Source organism: Aulonocara sp. 'chitande type north' Nkhata Bay, linkage group LG6 (genome assembly GCF_057382095.1).
Source record: "Aulonocara sp. 'chitande type north' Nkhata Bay isolate Kocher_YH1m ecotype deep benthic linkage group LG6, A_spYH_male_GT1.1, whole genome shotgun sequence".
Classification (NCBI taxonomy): domain Eukaryota; kingdom Metazoa; phylum Chordata; class Actinopteri; order Cichliformes; family Cichlidae; genus Aulonocara; species Aulonocara sp. 'chitande type north' Nkhata Bay.
Genome location: NC_141349.1, coordinates 42,811,408 through 42,835,460, shown reverse-complemented (window position 1 = coordinate 42,835,460; position 24,053 = coordinate 42,811,408). Strand labels below are relative to the sequence as shown.

The 24,053-nt window shown below is 41.2% G+C and overlaps 1 protein-coding gene across 1 annotated transcript in view; it reads left to right on the top strand.

The window, feature by feature from the left end:
• sorcs3a (sortilin related VPS10 domain containing receptor 3a) overlaps window positions 1-24,053 on the top strand; it is a 241,215-nt gene that overhangs the window by 81,530 nt on the left and 135,632 nt on the right. The window contains exon 2 of the mRNA XM_086297093.1: window positions 13,527-13,594. Coding sequence (XP_086153219.1) covers window positions 13,527-13,594 — 68 coding nt within the window. The remainder of the gene's footprint in view (window positions 1-13,526; window positions 13,595-24,053) is intronic.

Sequence of the window (24,053 nt, the reverse complement as noted above, 5' to 3'; positions counted from 1 at the left end):
TTTGCAACAGTTAAAAACTAACAACCTGATTACCCCACATACATATTTTATGAGTTTGTTTTACTCCGAAGTACCACTGCAGGACGTGGTTGTGCATTAGCAACAAAAAGTTTAATTTGAGCCTGAGAGGGTTAAGATTAGGTATACTACTTTACATTAAAAGCAAACTAGTATGCATACTTGCATATACAACCTAATAATTATTATTAATTGCCAAAGTAATGAACAGATGGAATGATGGATGATATTTAGTATGGTCTCTGTTAAGTTTTAAAGGGAAAGTTCACTTAAGAAATCCTATCTGGCCAATTCAACTGCTCTGAATTGTCTGAAAAAGGGAATAAAAAGCATTGGCTGTGTGCCGATTGGTGCCGCTCCTTACATGTAGCATGCAGCAGGATATTTGATTTAGAAGTATCAGAGTCCAGTTAGAGTATGCAGGGAGACATGTGACACTGAATCTCTGAATTCCCCAAACAATAAAACACTGTTTTCTTGCTTGCTCTTTCCAGCATTATGTACATTATGTAAAAACACCATTAAATGTCAGATCAGACTGATACAGAAACTTATGTCTGGGAAAGATCGGGGACACAGTTGTGTGTTTCTAAAGGCTTGGAGCTGTTGCCATTTTGTCTATTGTCAGTTTAAATCTGAATCTGAAAGTGTGCTTCAGTAATCACGTTTGGAGTATGTAAAAGCATTGATGACCTCTAGGTCAGCAAATGAGAAGAATGACCTAATTTTGACTAAATAACTCAGCTAAACAAAAACACTAACAGCTGAATGTAGGTTAAAATATCGTTGGATAACAGCGCCGGCTCAGACGAGTGGTTGTTTGCCGTGCTGATCATATTCAATTAAAACGAGTAATTCAGAAGTGGAAATTGTTTTCCATCCAACCATCCGGTCTTGTCTAGAATGAATGTAGCATCTGTGTTGGGCTTTGCTGTGACATACAGTGTTGGTCAAGTTACTTGAAAAAAGTAATCAGTAACTAATTACTGATTACTCCCCCAAAAAAGTAATCCCGTTACTTTACTGATTACTTATTTTCAAAAGTAATTAATTACTTAGTTACTTTTTAAAAACACGATTTACAACCTGAAGAGGTGATAAAGCGATAGATCTTTCAGCCCAATTCTACTTTTTCTACATAATCCATCATACAAAATGTAATCAAATGGAAAAGTCTCTTTTTTTAACTTGTTTTATCAGTTTTAATCTTTTAACTTTATGCATCAAGCAAAACATTTAATTATATGCAACATTCTCTGACTTGAATAAATTAATTTAACATTTAAACCTATTTTCTACACATTCCAGCACATAAAATAAAATATTTTTTGTGTTTTCACTCACTCTTTCAAACAGATGCAAGTAAAACACAGCAGAAAATAAATAAAGTCAAAGACTCAGCGGTCCTTTTGCTCTATTTTCACCTGTAAAGCAGGAGCAGGGTAGGCGGAGGGTTACCCTGGTGCAGGTGTGCCGCGGTCAGTGGAAGAATCCGCGCGAGTTTCTCTGTGAGTTTCCCATTACGTCGTAGCTACTCGGTGCTTGTTGGAAGTTTAGGGGTTTTTTTCGCTGTAAAAAGAAGTTTTCTTCCCACGCACAGCGGACACTAATGTTTTTGTCACTTTTTATGGAATCAAACTCAAAGTAAGGTCAGTACTTCCACACTTTAAACGCTGCACGCTCATACTCTCTCTGCACTCGATATATGATCCACTGTTGATCTGCACACAGCTGCTGTCACCAACGTCGCACTTGCTTACGTCACTGTCATGAGACATTCTCGCAAAAAAATCACAGTTTTAGTAACGCAGTAACGCAGCGTTCCTACGGGAAAGTAACGGTAATCTAATTACTGATTTTGCAATAGTAATCCCTTACTTTACTAGTTACTTGAAAAAAGTAATCAGATTACAGTAACGCGTTACAAGTAACGCGTTACTGCCCATCTCTGGTGACATATAGTCATGTATCATCTGTATAGCAGTTAAAATCAATTGTGGCTACACAAGATAAAACAGGAAACAAAATAGAGCCCCGTGGGGCACAGAGCACAACGGGGGCATTGATTTCCCAACATAGCTGCAAAGAACTGAAACACTTTCTAACCACATCACTGATGCCCACTCTTAATTACTGTGTGAAAGCATCCTTTAGGAAACTCTTTAAATGATTTGTTTAGGCCTTTCTGATGAATACTCGATTGGGATGTCAAAAGTTTGGAAGTAGCTTCAACATCCTGGTGTCTTGTTCTACAACCCACTGCTGAACAACGCTGTTGGAGTAGTGAGGAGCTGCTTTGCTTTGATGTTCAGGTCAATGCTACCTGTCCAGGTAACATCAACATGAATCCAAGCACCCAGTATTTAAAAGCTGAAACTTGCACAGTGGGAATATGATCCCATGTTGTTCACTTCACTTGTCAGTGGTTTTAATGTAGTGTTGGGTCTGCGTTAATAACTCATTTCATCTCAGACCTTTATCTTGATACGTTTCCCTTTTTTCCTGTTGGACGATTCAGCTGTTACATTCTCGTGAACAATACTTTACATATTTACAGGACATACTGAGCAGCATCTGATTACTGATAGTCCAAACTCCTGTGCCACAATCTATTTTTCAACATGATGTTTTACTTGCTTCCCATATACACAGCAGCTACTGCCCCGCTCTCTAATTAGTGAACATGCAGGGCTACGTTTTCTGTAAAAATAGTTCCCTCAGAGAAATGGAAATTCTTTGAACATCTTCCAGATTGTCACAGTGGGTTCCCACTGAATAACCCTCCAATGTATTTAATGATAAGATGTGAAAAAACTGACGGAGTACAACAAAGAAAACTGAACTTATTTGCTGCTCTTTTTTTAGTGTCAAAGATAAAGTGCTATAGCTTTACATTTGTTCCTTTTTGTATAGTTAGTGTTGGCTCATGAGACTGTAGGATGTCTCTGTGCCTTCAGTGTGATGCGTGGCTAGTCTGTGTCTTTGTGTCAATGAAATGACGCTGCTTCCATTTTTCTATCTGTCCTCCTTTGTTATATAGTATAAAAAGTCTACACAGGCTTTGTTTTTTTGCACCCTTGCTTGCACCGTGATAAGCGCTAACCTCCAGTGCAGGCTTCACGGCCAGCCAGATAGCGTTTGCTTCGCTTGACTTCCTCCAGAACTGGCTCGAGAGACAGATGCACTACGGGAAAGAAAAACGGGCAAATAGGAAATCTTAATGGTTGCTGTCCTGCGTGAAAAAAGCCAAAAATAACCCGATGCAAATGGAGATTATTAATAACATTGAAGCTTTGTTTCTATAAAACCAAGCGCTTTGAAGAGAGGAAATTATCCCTGTGCGTGTTTAAGATGATGTAGATTTCCTTCTGAATCTGCAGATATTTTTAGAGTCTAATTAGGTGTTGAAATGATGTCATAGTGTACACCTTGGAAATGTCTTTGTCCAGCAAACAACATCTTGGGATGCTTCAAAGAGGATGAAAAAGATGCCAAGAGATACTTGAAAATGCTGCTTGATTTGAATCTTACAAATTGTCGCTGCTTTATTTATTTACTTCTTAGATGAATTATCTGACAGCACAGTCATCATTCAAAATGGCAGGAAATGTTACACTCAGCCAGCTAATGGCAAAAGCAGCAAAAAGTAATGCAAGCAAAAGAAATTGGTATATTTCAGGATTTCCATATCACCTGTGCCAGAATATTTTTGCTTCTGACAAATTATTAATCCTTTCTGAAGCATTTCTCTAGAATAAACCGTGGATCCAGAAGGGCTGTGGTTCTGCGAGCATTTGCAGCTGCTTCACAGACTGTGGTTGTTATGGTAACGTTTCTATCTTAAGTCTTTGAAGCTGAGGTGGGATATAGTGTGCTCGTGTGAAATAGCAGCACCTAAAACTTTCCTTTTGCTTCTTCGGGAGGGGGGGGGATGCACAGCATATATGACAGGTTTATCTCAGTGTGTGGGAAAGGTTATTCCTTCCACAGTTTCAAAGTCCAGCTGAGGTGATAAAGCAGATATGCTCACAGTCTCTCCCCCCGTGCAGACTGCTTGATTGGTTTATCAATTGACCTTTATGCCACCTTGTAGCGCCACATTGATCCTGGCTTGTTTGAATGCCGTGTTTCCTGCTCAAGCTGAAACTTTTTGTACCAGGAAATGCAAAAGGAACCCAGTGAAGAGCATAATCTCAAGTACCGCATGAAAAGTAGACCTTTAAATGCAAATATAGAAGGAAAAACAACATAGATATTATAGGTGCAGCTTTCTCAGGAAAATGCAACAATGCAAAATATGTCATTGGGGTTGCACATGAGCCTGACGATCACTCTTCTACACATTTTCAACCGATCAAATATTCTGATGTGGGCAAAGCCCGCTGCCCCCCCCAAATTTTTAAAACCCTACAGAAGTGAAATGCTCCTATATATCCATCAGTTTGTATTAAAAATAATTACTGGGATGAAAGGTCAATGAAAACTGAGTTTGAGCATAAAAATCACAAGTATGAACCAAAATATATGTAGAATATTTACAACCTGTCCAATTAGATGATATTCTGTCTGTAGGCTTTTCACTAAGGACACACACACACACACACACACACACAGCGAGTGCCTAATGAGTGCATAGTGATTAATCAAATTTGAAGCCGAATGTTAGAAAATTGATTAGGAATGACTTTAAAGAGCAACAACGATATGAAGGAATGAAGAGGTGTTTTAAGTAGCACACTAAATTCACAGCCATCACTACAGTTTGACAAGCACTACATTTAAAGTGATTTTAATTAGGCATTCTGTCTATATACATCTCAAAGGCAATGCCTGTCTGCTCGGCTCAGAACAATCAGCGAGAAAACAGAAGGAGGAAAGAAAACAAAGCAGACATGGAAAAGTAAAAGAAATGGGTGGGAGTGGTGTTGGTGGGGCAATCTGGATGTGAGATAAGACAGAAAAGATGAGAGTGAAGGTGAGCAGCAGACTCTTGGGCACATTAGGAAGGGAATATGAGAAACTACTGGGAGAATAAAGATAAGAGCTATGGGCAAGAGGGGTAAGTAAAACCACGGAAGAACAGTGCAGATAAACAGAGATAAAGGGGCTTTAGTTTGGAGGAAAACACAAAGATTCGGCTGGTGAGGAAGAAGAGTCAAGAGAAAGACACAAGAAGGATAGAATAAATGAGAAAAGAGAAAGAGGAGGGGAGAAATGATTCAGTGTGCAGTGGAGACAGGAAGCATGAGAGGCAACATGACAGAGAAGGAGACAGAGCTGCGAGGGAGCAGAGTGAGTGATGTCCAGAAGGGGCACAGTAACACAGTCTTCTCCCCGACGTGGCCTTGATGAAACTACAACACATCAACAGCTACAGCATACTCTAGTGGTCTGCATTTACATAAGCAAACAACTCATTTTACATCCTAATTCCCTTCCTTTCATCCACTGCTGCCCTTCATCGCCAAAGTGCTGCATGTATTTAATTTGTGCCTAATACTGATTAGATAATTGCAAAATTCAGAGGGGAGCCTCAGCAGAAACCTTGGTTTCTTTGCTGTTATACTGGGATGGATGTTAAGACCCTTTAGCCTTGAACAGATTTGAGTGTTTTCCTTGTTCTCTTTGTAGCCAGCGCTTTCAGGTGCATAATGATGGATTTGTGTGCTCTACATGCACATGTGGTATTAGCCTTGCCTGCACTGCATGGTACAAATAGAGGCAGAGTCAGATACTAAAGGTGCGTCTAACGTCGGTTCAAGTGCATTCCTTCTCACATTATTTCAGGCCGATGTGGAGGTCTGGCACTGTAGCAGTTCTGAGATGGCTCAAGGCTTTCTGCCACACGTCTGACTTGACTTCCAGAAACCGTGTACAGATGCTGAAACCGTTAAAGCCAGTGACTCACCTACAACTCACAGAAATAAGAATTGGAATTAAAAGAAATGGATATTAAAATAGGTCAAAACATTTAGCTGTCGTGTTACGGCTGTGGCAGGCAGAGTTAGGTCTCAAACACACGGTTCAAACAAAAGGTTCGACTGAAAAAGGCAAAAACGCAGAATATTACAACAGAGAAAAACAAAACCAACACTGGAAACTAGGAAACACAGAGCTAGGAGTTATCAGGAAACACAGAGGAAACCCAGAGCAATGAGGCAGTATGACACGACAACGAACAGAGGAAAACACAGGGCTTAAATACACAAGTCAGTAACGAGTGAGTAAAGGAAACAGTAAGGCAACACAGCTGGGACTAATCAGACATAACGAGACGAGGAGAAAGCAGAACTGAATACACTGAACACAGGACAAGGAACTATCAAAATAAAACAGGAAACATGAGACCATCACAAAGGCAGGGCAGGGGTGGGCAACTCCAGGCCTCGAGGGCCGGTGTCCTGCAGGCTTAAGTAAGTAAGTAAGTAAGTAAGTAAGTAAGTAAGTAAAATTGTATTTATATAGCACATTTCTAGATAAGAGATCACAAAGTGCTTTACAAGGTATAGGCACAGATTAAAAAGACAAAATACAGTCAAAAGTTAACAAAATGCAATTTTAAAAAGATGTGTTTTTAGCTGTTTTTTAAAAGTAATCAGTGAATCAGCAGATCTTAAGTTCTGAGGAAGAGAATTCCACAGTCTGGCGGCCACAGTAGCAAAAGCTCGATCACCCCTAGTTTTCAGTCTCGTATACTTAATAACAAGTAGGCCCTGACCACAAGACCTCAGAGACCTACTAGGGGCATAGGGCTGTAAGAGTTTAGATGTGTCCTTGATCCAACACAGTTGATTCAAATGGCTAAATGGCTTCCTCAACTTGTCCTGTAGTTCTCCAGAGGCCTGGTAACGAACTAATCATGTGATTCAGGTGTGTTGACTCAGGGTGAAATCTAAAACCAGCAGGACACCGGCCCTCCAGGCCGCAGAGGGAATATGAAACAAAGAGACAAGATGTCTGTGAAGGGTCTCAGTCATCCAGGTCATCGCAGTCTAAGGTTCCCATAGTCCTTAAAATCTGGGACTGTCCATCAGTTGCTCTTAAAACTGAAGAAGCTTCTCGGATGAGAGGTGAAACGTCTTAAAGAATCCAGACGCTTTTCTTTCCAAGCTCCTTAGACCACGGAGACAAGAGTAACTAAACGTGGAACACGGGGAAGGCACAGTGAGAGAAAACTAGAGACTAGAAACTAAGAGTATAACACACTGAGGCAAATAGGGAGAACATGAATGACACTAAGAATATTAATCCAGGACCTGAAACACAAATACTGGGTCGTGATGTTGGGTTTATGAATGAGTGTAATACTGTCTGTTCAAAGTTGAGTTTTTTTTCCCCATATTTTCTCAATAGAAGTAGTTTTTTCTACGGAAGACGATAAAGAAAAGAAGGTTATTGATTACCATCAACATTGATTACCATAGCTGTCGTATGTTAACTTCCATAACTTCCAAGACTTTAACTGAACAAACACACACATCCACACATGTGCAATAACACTAAGTGCAATAATCTTTTCTGGCATCGTTGTATTTTTACTCAGTTGTATATAGCATTCGTATTCTATTTTTATCTTATTGTATATTTTTATTCTATTTTATTCTACTGTATATAGTATATTATTTTATTCTATTCTGTACAGTTGTGTACTGTATTTATTCTTATTGTATTCTAATTTTTGCGTCATAACTTTTGCACTGTCCACTTCCTGCTGTGACAAAACAAATTTCCCACGTGTGGGACTAATAAAGGTTATCTTATCTTATCTTATCTTATCTTATATGACAATCTGAAAATGATCTATTGGCTGTACTTGTGACCTGATCCATTGACCAGAGGGGTGAGTCTACAGATACTCGTCCATAGTGCCCAGCCTGCTCTGTCATTAGTGGGATAACAAAAGCTAAACATGACATTTGGGGCCAGATACTCTCCATTGTTGCCCCACGTCTTTATTTCAACTCTGTCTCCATTTATGGCCCATACACTGTATTTATCCACTTACCATTAAGTCGATGGCTTCATTTTCTGCCACAGTCATTCCAAATTGCGACAAAGAATTCAGTGTTTTTTTGTTTTCTTTAGCTCAGCCTTGATGTCAAGTTGTAGTTCTGATGCTACCAGATGATATTGTGTCTCATAAACAGCTCCCACCAATTGACAACGTAATTGCTCAGCCGTTGACATGCTACTGAGAGGCGGGGTAGCTTAATCACTTCTAGATAATGATCGGTTTCAGCTGCCATTTTAGTGTCGACCATCCCGACGTTTGTTTGCAGACTAAAAGCTTGTTTTCAGATGTGTGAGGCTGTCAATACTGGAGTACCATGACATTTTGAAATCAAAGCCACAGAGAGCTTTTTGTTCCAACTGCAGCGAACAAAACTGATGTCTTTGAAACAGTTTGAGCCAAAGTACAAAAATGTCTGAAGAGCTGTTTGTTGGAAGTTGCACGTGGTTTGGAAGCAGATTCCATGTGAAATCTTTTGTTTTGCTTTAATCTGTTACTTTGATGCCAGTCCCAAGTTTCTGGGAAGTGTTAAAAAGCACAATTAAGAAAATGATATAAATTGTTTGCAGGGGAAAGATCAAATCTCGAATGTTGTCTGTTTATTTTCATTTGCTGTTCTTATTTTCAAAAAGGTTGGTTTAGGTAAACTAAAAAAGGCAAGTTGAACCCACCGTGTCTTCCTTACGATGAGTCCAATGTAGATGCCAGCAGCGTTAGCTTTACCATTCCTTGTAATTACTACATTCAGCACGAATGAACACACACGCACTGCTATTTATAGAACGTCAGGTTTAATTTAGACTTGATATGCTGCCTTGTGTTTTTACCTGACATCGAAGGTGACGGCTCTTCAGGTCACGATCACAATTAATCTATTGCTCCGCAAACGCTTGAGATTTTCTCAGAAAAGCAATTAATAGCATCATTGGCATGCTATGAGCTGAGCCAAAATTCAAGACTGTGTTTGGAACTTTGACTCTGTGGATGACGAAAGGGGGACATTTAGTTCTGCTAATAATATGTTTTCACCACAGTTGGTTAATTGCTGAGGCAACAAGGCAAATCCAAAGGTAATGTGACTGACATTTTGATTCTATAAGCACGTCAGCTGGGGACTCACGAGGGGAGAGTGCACTTCAAATACAGACACCCTGTCAAACGTTTCTCAAGCCTGCTGCGGTTTTGTCCTTCCAATACACCCGGCGCCTCAACAAAGACCGTGAACGCTCGCGAGCAAGTGTGTAAATAAACAGTGACTGGTGTTTTTTGAAATCCACATGCTATTCTTATCCTGGGCTGAGGCTTAATGCATTAAACATTTTTTTTAACTCTCTTTAACGCTGGCTGAAAAGATGTTTTTGAGACACATAGCAAGATTTGCTTTAGAAATATTTGAAAGGACAAAAGTACTTTCTTTGTTTGTTTGTTTTTTCTGCCAGTTGTTCAATGTGAATTTCAAATTCAGACTGTCATGTGGTGATGAGACAACTCGTGTCAGTGTGTGTCACCCCCCCAAGCGGACACAGCCACACATCTCAGAAGCACAAAGCCCACAGAAGCACGAGCATGCAGAGATCTATGCATGTCTAGAGTGGGAAGCATGAGTGCTCTTCTAACAAAGATAATCATGTTAATGCACACAAAGACCAAGTTTTGCGATGTTGTGGAGCCGAATGGCAGGAATCCATCTTCTTCCTATGCAGCACTGGCCTCTCACTGGACTGCAATCTTGTTTGGCCTGAACTGTATGTTCGCATTGTTAGTAGGAGGACCCCTTGGGCATGTGGCACATCTTCACACAAGCTCCATCCAAGGACTCTGGTGAGCGACTGGCTCGTTCATAGGGCTTGTGGGGAGCGTGAGGCTCGGCCAGAGGTGGAAAGGTCCTTGAAGTCTGCGGGCCTCACGAGCTTCACGAACACAAGTACTACAGGAGGTCAGGGGAGCCAAGAAACTGGTTCTTTACTAAGTTCTGCTTATCTAGCCTCAATTGCTGACTTCTGTCAAAAGAGTCAAGGCCACACCTCCTTCACCCCCTCCCAGCCAAATGACTCAAGTCAGGCCTGTCAGGTTGCTTTAAACAAGCAGAAGCTTGTTGCAGGGAGGGGAATGCTAACAAGAGACATGGATGCTAATGAGAAGGAGCAATAGTCATTTAGTCAGAAGGAAAACAGTACAGCTACGAAAAACACGTGTGCTGACGGGTGAAAGTAGCATCTTATTATGTAAAAGGAGCTTGGCTCCCGGTGAGGTCGGGTCAAGTGTGTGATAAATCCAAGACAATTGCAGGAGCTCGCTCTCCTATGAAAGAAATCTTTTGACTGCGTTCTGTAACCCAGAGGTGAGCATAAGTAGAGGGACCAGATGGTTAAGTATAATGAACAGTGTTTTTTCCTCCTCTGACATTACAGCCCAGCTGTCCCTGAGCAACAGATTTATGATCCTTTACTCTAGCGTGGAGTATCACAGCTGACCACTGATCCTGTCACAGCAAACTAGTCCTTCATCTTGCGATGTGCTCTGAGGACTCGCACAGTGCTTATCATAGTGCCCTGCCTGCTGATTATCTCTCCAAAAGAGCCCAGACCAAAGCTGTGAACACAGAGACTGTTGGATCAGACTTTTCCACAGGGGCAAGAATGTCAGCGTGCTCCATCAAGTTTGAAGTTTGAAAGTGGCAAACACCGCTAATTATGCAAAGCACTACCTAGCAACATGCTAACACTTCCAGGGCCTTGTAGTCTTTTCCTAACCAGTGTTGCAGAGTATTCAAAATACCATAAATGTTTTTTTTTTTTTACAGTATGTACCTTTTGAGGGAAGAAAGACCTTTCAGCAATCACCTCAGGGATGCTTCTTGTGTTAAAACTTATTGATTTTTGGGGTCATAAATGATGGGATCATAAGGCTTACAACTGGAGAATAGCTCTTTGAAAAGGAGGCCCTTTTAATCTCTGCATTAATTTTTCACCACAGGTGACAGCAGCTTAAGCTTGATAGGCTAGACAGTCTTCTCCTCTGCGACATCTCTAGGGATCCTGAGGTGTGCTCAACCCAGACAGGGCACGTTATAACTGCGGCATGTAGTGGTTCTTCTCTGGGGTCTTCTGTCAGTTTGATTTCAAAATAATATCTTTCACAGTGATAACATTCTCTTGTTTGATATCATTAAAAAAGCTAAAGCTACTTAAATCTGCATCTTTTTCTTTGAATGTACTTGGAATTACAGTGGGGCAAAAAAGTATTTAGTCAGCCACCGATTGTGCAAGTTCCCCCACCTAAAATGATGACAGAGGTCAGTAATTTGCACCAGAGGTACACTTCAACTGTGAGAGACAGAATGTGAAAAAAAAATCCATGAATCCACATGGTAGGATTTGTAAAGAATTTATTGGTAAATCAGGGTGGAAAATAAGTATTTGGTCAATAACAAAAATACAACTCAATACTTTGTAACATAACCTTTGTTGGCAATAACAGAGGTCAAAGGTTTACTATAGGTCTTTACCAGGTTTGCACACACAGTAGCTGGTATTTTGGCCCATTCCTCCATGCAGATCTTCTCGAGAGCAGTGATGTTTTGGGGCTGTCGCCGAGCAACACGGACTTTCAACTCCCGCCACAGATTTTCTATGGGGTTGAGGTCTGGAGACTGGCTAGGCCACTCCAGGACTTTCAAATGCTTCTTACGGAGCCACTCCTTTGTTGCCCGGGCGGTGTGTTTCGGATCATTGTCATGTTGGAAGACCCAGCCTCGTTTCATCTTCAAAGTTCTCACTGATGGAAGGAGGTTTTGGCTCAAAATCTCACGATACATGGCCCCATTCATTCTGTCCTTAACACGGATCAGTCATCCTGTCCCCTTGGCAGAAAAACAGCCCCATAGCATGATGTTTCCACCCCCATGCTTCACAGTAGGTATGGTGTTCTTGGGATGCAACTCAGTATTCTTCCTCCTCCAAACACGACGAGTTGAGTTTATACCAAAAAGTTCTACTTTGGTTTCATCTGACCACATGACATTCTCCCAATCCTCTGCTGTATCATCCATGTGCTCTCTGGCAAACTTCAGACGGGCCTGGACATGCACTGGCTTCAGCAGCGGAACACGTCTGGCACTGCGGGATTTGATTCCCTGCCGTTGTAGTGTGTTACTGATGGTGACCTTTGTTACTTTGGTCCCAGCTCTCTGCAGGTCATTCACCAGGTCCCCCCGTGTGGTTCTGGGATCTTTGCTCACCGTTCTCATGATCATTTTGACCCCACGGGATGAGATCTTGCGTGGAGCCCCAGATCGAGGGAGATTATCAGTGGTCTTGTATGTCTTCCATTTTCTGATGATTGCTCCCACAGTTGATTTTTTCACACCAAGCTGCTTGCCTATTGTAGATTCACTCTTCCCAGTCTGGTGCAGGTCTACAATACTTTTCCTGGTGTCCTTCGAAAGCTCTTTGGTCTTGGCCATGGCGGAGTTTGGAGTCTGACTGTTTGAGGCTGTGGACAGGTGTCTTTTATACAGATGATGAGTTCAAACAGGTGCCATTCATACAGGTAACGAGTGGGGGACAGAAAAGCTTCTTACAGAAGACGTTACAGGTCTGTGAGAGCCAGAGATTTTCCTTGTTTGAGGTGACCAAATACTTATTTTCCACCCTAATTTACGAATAAATTCTTTACAAATCCTACCATGTGGATTCATGGATTGTTTTTTCACATTCTGTCTCTCACAGTTGAAGTGTACCTCTGGTGCAAATTACTGACCTCTGTCATCATTTTAAGTGGGGGAACTTGCACAATCGGTGGCTGACTAAATACTTTTTTGCCCCACTGTATATCAGTAACTACTGACGTAACTAACAACTCTTATAAATGAAACAACTCCAAGCTACAGTGACTTTAATAGCATTGTGATTCATTTTATTTGCATACAATCACTGTGTTTGCAATCAGCAGAGCATTCTGAACAAATTGATGTGTGTCAACACTGGACTTGGAGTGTCCAAGGATCCATCAGCAAAAACTCACAGGCAATTGGGGCGACCGTGGCTCAAGGGGTTGGGAAGCGTATCTGTAACTGTAAGGTCGCCAGTTCGATCCCCGGGCTCTCTGTCCTGGTCATTGTGTCCTTGGGCAAGACACTTTACCCTACTGCCTATTGGTGTTGGCCAGAGGGGCCGATGGCGCGATATGGCAGCCTCGTTTCTGTCAGCATCTGTGGCTACAACCGTAGCTTGCCTCCACCAGTGTGTGAATGCGAGAGTGAATGAATAGTGGTATTGTAAAGCGCTTTGGGTGCCTTGAAAAGCGCTATATAAATCCAATCCATTATTATTATTATTATTATTATTATTATTATTAGTGCTCTGCCTCTTAAGCCATCCTAAATCTGGGATGCTGTATTCATGCATTAGTCGCCATTCTGCTACAGTAAAGAATTCATTAATCGCTTTGTCCGCCTCATAAAAAGATTCTAACAATTACATTCCCTCTTTTTCAGGTGATCCTGATCCTAACCAAGCTGTACGATTTTCATATCGGCAGCGTCACTGAGAGCACACTTTGGAGGTGAGTACAAGAGACTTTATCTATAAAATATTTACAAGTAGATGATAGAGCAGGCCGATATGACCGAAAATATTTATCATGATATACATTTGAAAATTTGCGATAACAATATAACTGACGATATAACTGACACGAGACAAAATACTTTACAACTCCACAACTTTATTAGTGCAAAAAAAAAAAGAAAACACATCAATGTATTTTCACTTAAACAAGCAGCTGTTTTTTTATGTGCATTAAAGTTATATAAAAATGTAACAGTGCAAATTCCTCGCTGACAGTTTAACCAAAAGGCGTTTCCAGTGGAAACTGGCCGACATATCCTCAGCATAACCATGTATAATATCCACAAAACTTAAAAAGAGGTTATACACACACAATACGGTAACATTATGTTGAAGCACAGTACCTATCACTCCGCGAGGCTCCGCCTACGATAGCCGTAATGCTCCGACAATCCATCAAGCGGTGCGGCTTCGTAGCTTAGCAAAGCCGTACTGAAACATTTGACAGATTTTCGAGCGCCGTGTACATAAAATCGTTTCGAGGTCAGTAAACACAACCAGAGTTCAGACATAAGGCACACGGGATTATAAGGGGCTCTGTGGATTTTCAGAAAAATCAAAGGATGATTTTAAGTGTGCCGTATTTTCCAAACAATACGGTAACAACGACGGCCCGCTAGCATGCTCTACCAAAAATAGTGCTTTGTTGTGTATCTGACGGACGAAAGCTGAACCAGTTCCACACCAGTGAAGCTGCAGCATTTTTACAAACCAGTTCTGGTTCATCTGTTTCATTCAACGATCCGCTCTCGCTCTTCTCATTCTCCGTTGCCGCCATGATTTTTTCCGCCATGTGCGTATGAAAACAAAGGCATGCGCGTTTGACCCATATTCTATCGCGATATTTCGTTTTCTTATCGTTGCCCAACATTATACCGGTATTACCGTGAACAGTATGATATGGCCCAGCCCTAGTAGATGGTTTGAAAGCTGTGGTGTGGAGTCGAAATAGCTCTGTGATGATGTTTTTGGCTATTTGATAGTTTAATATAAGCAGCAGGCAGCTAATCTGAGAAAACACAATTTGTGTTAAAATCACAACACAAACGTTTCTCCGTTCTGGCCCTTTAGTTGTGCCCTTTTACACCTTTGAACCATCAGTGTCACATTTCCCACCCATCTGCGATCCGTCTGTCCTGTCCTCACCTGCTCCTCTGCTGCTGTGAACACACTGTTCTAGTGTCGTGCACAGTCATACGGGGCACTCAGGTGGAGAAGGTTGTTTGCCATGCTCTTGTTCTGAAATATTATCTGATGTACTCAGCTTCTTCACCCCGACTGGGAATAAAATAAACACGCATACACACAAACTCGTGAGACAAGAGCGCTTGTAAAAAGGAAAAATACACTGAAAAAAGGATGGCTTACACATCCCTCGTGAGCTGAAACTACATGTAGGCTATTTTCAAATCTGGATTGTCATGACGTGTCACATTTTTCAGGAAAACAATGTAAAGGTCCTCTCAGGTAGGTGACCTCGCCAGTTCTGTCAAACTTTCTGCAGATGCCAAATAGGTGTCATAAGAGGAACCGTGTCTGTGGTTTGGAAAACACAGGTGGGACTCCTGGGGATTATTTCTACCACCTGTAGCAATGACTTAACAAAGCAGAACTAACTGTCCCAATTTGCTGATTTTTTTAAACTTGATGTTATCACTGGGTTTTACCAGACTTGATTAAAGCATTCAGGAAACGGACGTATCAAAAAACACACATGATTTAAAATTGGACAACATCTTCTCAGACATGTCCAGATGGCTTCCAGCACAGCTGCTATTTTTAGATCGGTCCGTTGAAATCCCTTCCTGACCTCTTGCACTGTGAACTCTATAATTTCACCACAAACAGCAAACTGGTGCAGAGACCAAACATCAACTTGTGTTTCCAACTGGCCTGAGGTTCTGCACTGTAAATGGAGCTCCCCCGGAGACTGTCAGTGCAGGATGCTACTGTAATATCCTGAGGGGGGTTCAGCAAAACCTGAATGCCTGAAAATAAATAAATCTGAAATGATTTCCACATTTTCTGGGATTCCACCATTTCCCTTGTCCGCTTCCTTAAAATGAAAATGAAGTTGAAACGATCACACTGGAGGTGATCCAGTTCCCATTACAGAGGCACAAGTGCAGGGGAACATGGAGCTCTAAAAATGGCAGCCATGCTGAAAGCTGTCCAGAGGTGGATGAGAAAATAACCTTGAGCGGGACATTAACCAAATTTAAAGCATTTACATTTTTTCTTTTTTTAATTTTTATAGGCAAACTGTTTGATCCTGTGTGTGTGTGTGTGGGGGGGGGGGGGGGGGAGTCTAATGCATTAAGGGGAACTGAAAACAAGACTCAGAGATGCTAAGTGCTCACTTGGCACATCACACGAGTAACATTGTCTAGGTTTGGGTTTGCTTGCATGTTTTGTGGCCTGCTGCACATGCTCAGTAGTGTTTGCCACAGGTTCATACTACGGCCATACACTTTATATTGTGAAGATGTCATAGAAATGACTTTTGTTGGTACTGAAGAGGTCTTACAGGATGTGTAAGCTCCATGGATTTAGAAAAATGTATGAGCTGTCCCAGTTTGCACTTTAATAGATGCCTCTCTTGTGATTGGCTGTGAGACATATGCATTTTGTTTGTGTAATTTTCAGCACACATTCCTAAATTATAGGCTGGATGCTGACATGAAGTCTATCAAAACTGGGAGACTTGTAGCTCGGCAATGACGTGAAGGTGGTAGGATTTAGCTAACGGTATTTTTGCATGTCATTTTATTCTGCGGTAAAAGTGGAACGCCCTAATGGCTGCCTTCACATCGACTGCAAAATAAACCGTTCCAAATGAAAAGTTGTTTGTTCAGAACTCTGAGACATTCAGCTTTCTTCTTCAGCTCAGATTTGCGTTTTGACTCGCCCGTCTCAGCAGAGAGACTGTGCTGAACTTGAGTTCAAACCACAGCAGCTTCGCCTGAAGAGAAACCAGCGATATTCCATCTGTATGCATTTTTCTTTCTTCACAGATTTCAGAGATGACAGTCCTTTAGAGCTGAAAACATTTACACTTCTGAGTTTGCTTACTCTGTCCAGCTTGAAGTGGTAGTTTGGCTGATAAGTGATGTCTGTGAAGGTTCTCAGTCATCCAAGTCATCGTCATCACTCATCGCTGATAAGTGATGACAAAATGACTGCTACTCATTTCTGACATTTAGACACATTCTGTATAATTTGGATCCTGAGGCAAAACGGAGCAGTGGTTTGGTGTTTGAATAAGTGCAAAGAAAAAGTAGTCCCTTGATATCCTGCGGTAAGCTCGACCACAGAGGCTCTGGCTGCAGATGCTATCGTGTTATCATATGCTACTTACATAATAAAATGATAGTTTTGTGATAAGACCCTACTGTCTGCTGTAGAAGTATAAAACTCCAGTTACATTTTCTTCTGTTTAGTTCTGTACGAAAGCATTGGGGAAAAGGGGACACTGCATTATGTACATAAGGTACAACTTCCTATAGTCTTCATTGCATAAACATCCCCAAACATATGCCCTGTAATAACAGCCACAGATGGCAGAGAGCGAACATAATCTAACCATAGAAGAAGTAAAAAACTGCCATTCCAGCTTAGAGGACACGAGCTTGAATGCTTGTGATTTTTACCGACACCATCTTGGTGCCTTAAAATCAGACCTGACAAGAAAGCGGTGGATCTGACTGAGAAAGCGAGGCCTCGTGCAACCTCCTGCAGTTGTGATTTGTCAGTCACAAGCCAGAAGAGTGTTTACTGAGGCATCACAACAAGCGAGGAGTAGCGTGGGCATCAGGACTATCGTCCTTTGTTAACCAGCCAATTTCTGCACACGCGGTGACTGAACTAATACAAACCTTGACACCGCTGTAGTTAATAGTTGAATTCTATAGGTGAAGATTTATTCAGGTAAAACAACATGAACAAGAAAAGCGTTTGGAGATCAGCATTAATGTCCCCTCACATACCTACAAGCAGTCAGCAGCTAAGAGGAAGCTGAAGAAAGGTACTTCTCGAATCGCTCAACGATGAGAAATCTGCCTGTTTTGTGTCAGCCCACACCCATGATGGGCCTTTCTTGTGCCAGCTAATTGAGATCCCAGCTCTGATACAGTTTGAAGAGGAGTAGCCACGGAGAATGTTTATCACTTTACGGGAAGATGTCCGAAACGGCAAGACTAACGCTGTCTTTTTGCAAAGGTCAAGGCACTGCCAACACCTCAAAGTATCGCCTAGTCAGTCTGTCAATTTTAATGAACACCCTGACCTTAAACAATGAAAGCTGATCACTCTGTCTCTGCATAATTTTCAAAGCAGCCTTCATATGTGCGTGGCGGAGGGGAAAGAAATGAAGGCGAGCTGTTCGCTGTTGACAATAAATCAACTCAGCAAAACAGTTCTTCAAAGTTTTCCAGCCTCTCTCATCTGGTCTCTGGGGTTTTGTCCCTCAGTGGATGAGAATTTATCAAATATGACAAGCCCTGTACTCATTTGCAGGTATTCAGACATGGGTAAATTAACGCCAACAACAAAGTCATATTGTATTTCCCTCCTATCGCCATTTGAATTTGACATTTCCTATACTTGTACTTTTTGCAAAACAAGCCTATGCAGCAGTTGTTTTCTCTGAACTATGCAGTGAGTTTACTGAAGTTGTGCACACGGTGTGGTTCTGAATTACTGAGCTGGAAAGCTTCAGGATGAGCTGATGTTAATCTCTTTTTGTGCCACTGCAAAACACAGTGAAAAAGTCAAGTTTTATGTTGTGCTCAAAGCAGCTCCCACTCGTATATTGTTGTAAATATAAATTAAGGTTTAAGATGTTTAGCGCAAATTACATCCAGTGGACAAAGTATACTTTTAATCATTTCAGCTGACCTCACTCGTGACAGAGTGCCAACTGAGCTGTTACAAGCACTCATTTACTTCCTGGTTCAAAGTCAGCTGCTGTGATTTACTGAGCTGCACACAGGATAAAAGTTTTAAAACGTGTACTTATGTAACAAATACTGTGCATGTGCATAAAAATTAAAAGAGAATATAAATCACATTATTACATAAGCATTAATGCTTACTTACACTTGAGGGTCAGACCAGCTGAGTGAATCAGCTGACCAAATTAATGGTTGCTTACCTGATTAGTGAAGACCTATTATGAATCTTCAGCCGGCCATCTTGGTGTCTTGAATACAGACGCAACGAGGGAGGGTCAACTCTTCCCCCACAGACCTTTGTACCACTAACAGAGGCATCGCCCCCTGCTGGTCATTAGAAAGACTGCAGCCTTTTCACAGTAGCTTCACTTGTCACTCCCAGAAACGTTGCCATATGCACAAAAGTCCTGGGCTACACCTCCACCACATCACTTTGAATTCAGCTGTTTTCATTCCCGTTGTCACACGTGTATAAAAATAAGCACCTAGCCATGCAGCCAGACTTTACGAACATTTGTGAATCTAAATTTCTACAGAGCGATATCGATTCATTAAATTATTTCAACAACCACCAAACAGCTAAAACAGAACATGAGAGCAGGGAAATGGATTCCACCCAAAGACGTAAACACAAAGCACGAACCCGATGCATCAGAATCTGTGAGATGTCGGCTTTCTCACCCGGCGAGTACACGGACACGCAGTCGGTGCTTAAAGCCGACAGCTCACAGATTCTGAAGCTACATGTTTTGTCTCTCTCCAACCAAAATTCACTGAAGCAGCAGCAAAAGAAGATTCAAACTATGCTTCACAATTGATAAACATTGTCATTAATTCCCTCTTATTTTTGCTGTTTTGCTTTCACCACAATAAAAATGACACTTCCTGCACAGCTCTCTCTCTCTCTCTCTCTGTATTTTTAAGAACTGTTTCCCATCTCAAATCTGTTTTCTGCATCATTCATTCGCTTTTTACACTCCAGTCTATCATTGTGTACAGTGCTGTCGACCGCTGTTCTTTTTTACAAGAAATTGTAACTTTTTAAAATGATGCCAAATTGTATAACGCAGGTGTTAAGATTAGCACAAAAACTGTGTGCTGGGAGCTTCACGGCATGACTTTTTCAGCTAATGTAGGAGTAATGGGATGGCTGTTCAGTGTTTTTGTACATCTCGGGTACCTCTGCGTACTTTTTAAAGTGTCGTTTTGGCTGACAGGTTACCTTCACTTTCTAAATGGGGAGTTTAAGTTAAGATCAGATGACTGGAGATTTTACATGCACCTATTCACAAACTGCATGAGGTCTTAAACTGCATTATTCCTACTTTTATAAATCGCTGATTACAGTTGAGCTCACAATTTTGAGCTGGATAGGCACAAACAATGATGAATGGTTGATTGCAGCTGCTAATATCATCAGGAGTTTGTACTGTGGGGTGTCTATTAGCCATATCTATGGGCCTAATTATAACTGACAAAGGTCATTCAGTGGGATGATTCAAACATTCAAAGAGGCTACAGTTTCTAAATGACAATTCAGAAAAAGAACACAACGCAGCTCCACTTCTAAAATTGAGATGCCAGTAACACTTGTATTAAAGATAATTATTTATGTGGATAACGAGTGGGCCTGCATGTTGACTGATAAGGGTGACAAATTAATTTTATGACAGCTAGATATGCAGCTTTGAGGCTGTGATTGGACTCTGTCTGTCAAATGTTTAAAAATGATGTCACTGAAAATCCACACGCACAACTGGCGTTATCATTTGTGCTTCTAGGAGCTTTTTCTGTACGTTTGACAACGTAGTGTTGTGGATGGCCTTAATACTTTTAACTGCCTCACTTTGTCTACAATGAAAATACCTCCCGGCTCAACAATTATTATGTTATCTCTGTGGTCTGAGGTAGTTCAATCAATATCTGTGAAAATGAACAACTTTCTCCCAATAGACCTCTAAATGATAACACCATACCACCAATAAACACGTAGCGACTATCTGACTTTTGTCATTTCATCCTCGGGGGAACAATGCTGTAGTCAGTTCTATTTCATTAGGGAAATTTTCACACCAAACGATGAGGCGTTTGAGTCTAATTATTTTGATTTAATTGGTCTTATTCATGCCTTCAGCAAATTAACGCTGATCTGATAAAACAAAAAAAGAGGCATTCTCTTCTCTCTTTTTTTTTGGTCCCCTATTAACATCCTGATTACAGTTGTAATGATGTTTGGTGTGAAGAAATGTTCATTATGTGAATAACTGCCTGAAATTAGTGTCACTGAAAATGACAGTGATTATGAAATATTAGGCAAAAGTTAGATGGTGGGTGTGTGTATGTGTATCGCTAGTTGCTTTGCAACGTGGAACACAAAGGTCTAAAGGGGGGCGTCACTAATTTAACAAAAGGTCAGAAATAGTCATGAGAGTAAAGTGTCAAACCCCGTCGTGCTGATAAGAGGAAGCTAGGAATGGTTGTAGAGGAAATATAGGATGGTGTTTGAGCCAAACAGTCGAGTTATATCAACCTCTGTTGCTTCAGTTTGACCTTTTTCTGGTGGTGTGTCTCTGGTGACTCACATGTACCATGTAAGCGGAAGAACTACTGTAAATCAGTGTAACACCCTTTTAAAAACACGTGCTGGTATAGGATGACTTTGCATCGACATACTGGGGAACATTGGACCTGCACAGGAAACGATGGTTTCTCCAATCCTCAGTGTTTTTGATCTCACCATTTATGTTGATACATCTTGGGTTGTAGCGGTAAATTCCTGTGAAATTAAAAACTAAATGAAATGATTTCCACTCATAATCTGGAAATAGTGGAAAGGGACCGGAAATATTTTCCACCTGTGGTGTGGAAAGCGTTATTGGCGGGGATCCCCTTGTGAAACTACAGGAGACCATCAGAAAGATGAAGAGGGAGAGAGAGATGAGTCTGCATTATCAGTCCCTGGCTACAGACTCCGCCTCTCCCACTGTGCCAAGATGGGGTCACCTGGGGTTGAAGAGTGACATCCTCTCAAATTGCATCATTTTGCTGAGCATGCTCATGGGCTATGTGATATTTCACAGGTCAGTGCCTATAATAAGGGCCTGGCTCTCTCAGAGAGACCCACCTGATGTCTGTGACCTTTTGCAATTGGACTTGGTATTTCCCTCAAAACCTCAGCAGCCAGGGCTCACCAGAACATTTCAGAAGCAATTCCTTGAAAACTGAGCGGATCAAAGTGTTACAGCTACTGTAGGATCTACTAAAACTGAAGAAAAGACTGCCCAGTATGATGGATGAACAACTGCATGCGGTAAATAAAGGATAGTTCAAGCTGGACTGATCCAAGTATTCTGTGGGATGAATAAGGCCATTCCATTTTAAGCCAATCAAATCTGTCAAACCTTTTTAGAGTTAGCTGCGTTTTTGTACAATAGCTTTGGTATATTTTACAAAACCTGAAAAAAGGACATTTTTAAACTATGAAAATGTTCGAGTAATAAGACAAAAATATGTTTTCTCAGCATTTTTGAGCTGTCATAACTTAAGCACACGATACAATCATAAGAGATTTTCAAGGCTGGACAAACACATTTAATCTCTGTTAAACCGACAAACATACCAGTTTGCATCAGCTAAACTTAATATAAGAAGCAAGAAAATCTGTGTTTCAAACATTCATTTTTTTTGTTTTAACGATGCCTATAGGCAATAAATGTTACACCTTTTGAATCATGTTTATTTCCCCTTAAATGCTGCCACATTTGCAAGGAAAACGTGTCTCTGGGTTGAGCAGCATGGGTGGTACCCATGAAAAACTCTGCCAACGCTGCTACTGACTCTTCTTGGAGCTTCTGATTGGCCATCAGGTGCCTGATTGATGCCTAGTTAGCAGCACTTGTGAGCACGGAGCCTGCTGCAGTGGTCAACTGGTGTCTGCTCCATGCATGCCATGTTTGAATAGGGCCACAGGACAACTTCAAGCTGCTGTTCTGCAAACCCAAGGTGTTAACCTCAATCCTGGGATCAAAAACTTAGGTGTGCAGTTTGTGCCAGTAACCACCACAACTATTGGCTGATTTGCAACAAATGCTGGTTGACGCTATCCCACAGCAGCTGTTGTGGCTGTGCGTGCTACTGAGGCCTTCTTTTGGTAAATCGATAAACTGTTAAATTGTAAATACGTCTTGTTTCTTCAGACTTCAATCATCCAGTACAATCAAAGACACCAAACTAGAGTCAGCAGAATAAAATGTTTTGCACTTTCATGGGTCCAGCTCACATACTCAGCTGCTCAATCTACAAACACACTGTAGGCCACATTTAAACTGTGCCACATGCATGCATTACAAGAGGATATGTGTTTATTGAAGTGCTGTCAAAATTAACAGCGTCACGGTAAAAGCAATTAAAATTTTTAACACAATTAACACATCTGGAGTGCAGAATGACTCAAAATCCCTGAAATGTTTCTGTCAACTCATTTTGGGCAGTTTGTCCAAGTAGAGTTACCTTCGCACATGCGCAAACGGGCAGTAGATCTGGTAGTGACGGCCAGCTGAACCAATCAACTCAATTTGGAAGATGATAAACCAACATCGGCCCCCTCGATGGGAAATTTGAGTATTAAAAAAATAACAAGACGGAACAGTCGACCAAACAAAGTATTATGCACATTGTGCAAGAATGATCTTTCTTTTCACCGCAGGACTTCCAGCTTAAAATATCTCATTGACACAAGCATACGTTAGTCGGGGATGCTGCTCGGACTTTGGCTAACGCGTCACCCAGCTTGCCACAAACCACTCACGGAGCGTCGGGGACTCAGTAAACATTTGTCCCCTCTCTCTCTGTCACTCTTGGGGAGGCACTTCAAGTGCTTGAGATGAGGAACCAAAGCCGTGTAAAGCACATGTTCTCAACGATATTAACAGGTCTGCTGTTTGTAATTCCACTTGGCAATTGTGTCAGTCAGTTTTTTGTTAACATGAATGTTCAATAAACATGTTAAGTGCGTATATTTTCCCTTTTTTTCAGAGTCTGTTTGCTCATGCAAAAAGAAATGTAATTAATATCGATAAAAAATGAATGATATTTAATCGTGATTAATCAAAATTAATCCACAGTAACCCTGTGATGAATCCGATTGCGATTAATTACAGAAAACTGAGATGAATTAGTTTTTTTTAATCTATTGACAGCGCTAGTTTATTAGTATCACCATCTAAACCCCGAATCTTTTGTTTGGCACAATATTTTCTATAACCAACTTTGAGCATTAAAATCATGGGATATATTAGAGTTTCAATAGCCAGACTTCCCCAGTGTTATTGTAGGTGATGTAACGTAACATAAATGGGTTTGATCAAAACAAGTTGTAGCATATGACAGCTCTCACCCTTGACTGGGCCCATTAGTAATGATAATAATCACCAATTTTAACCC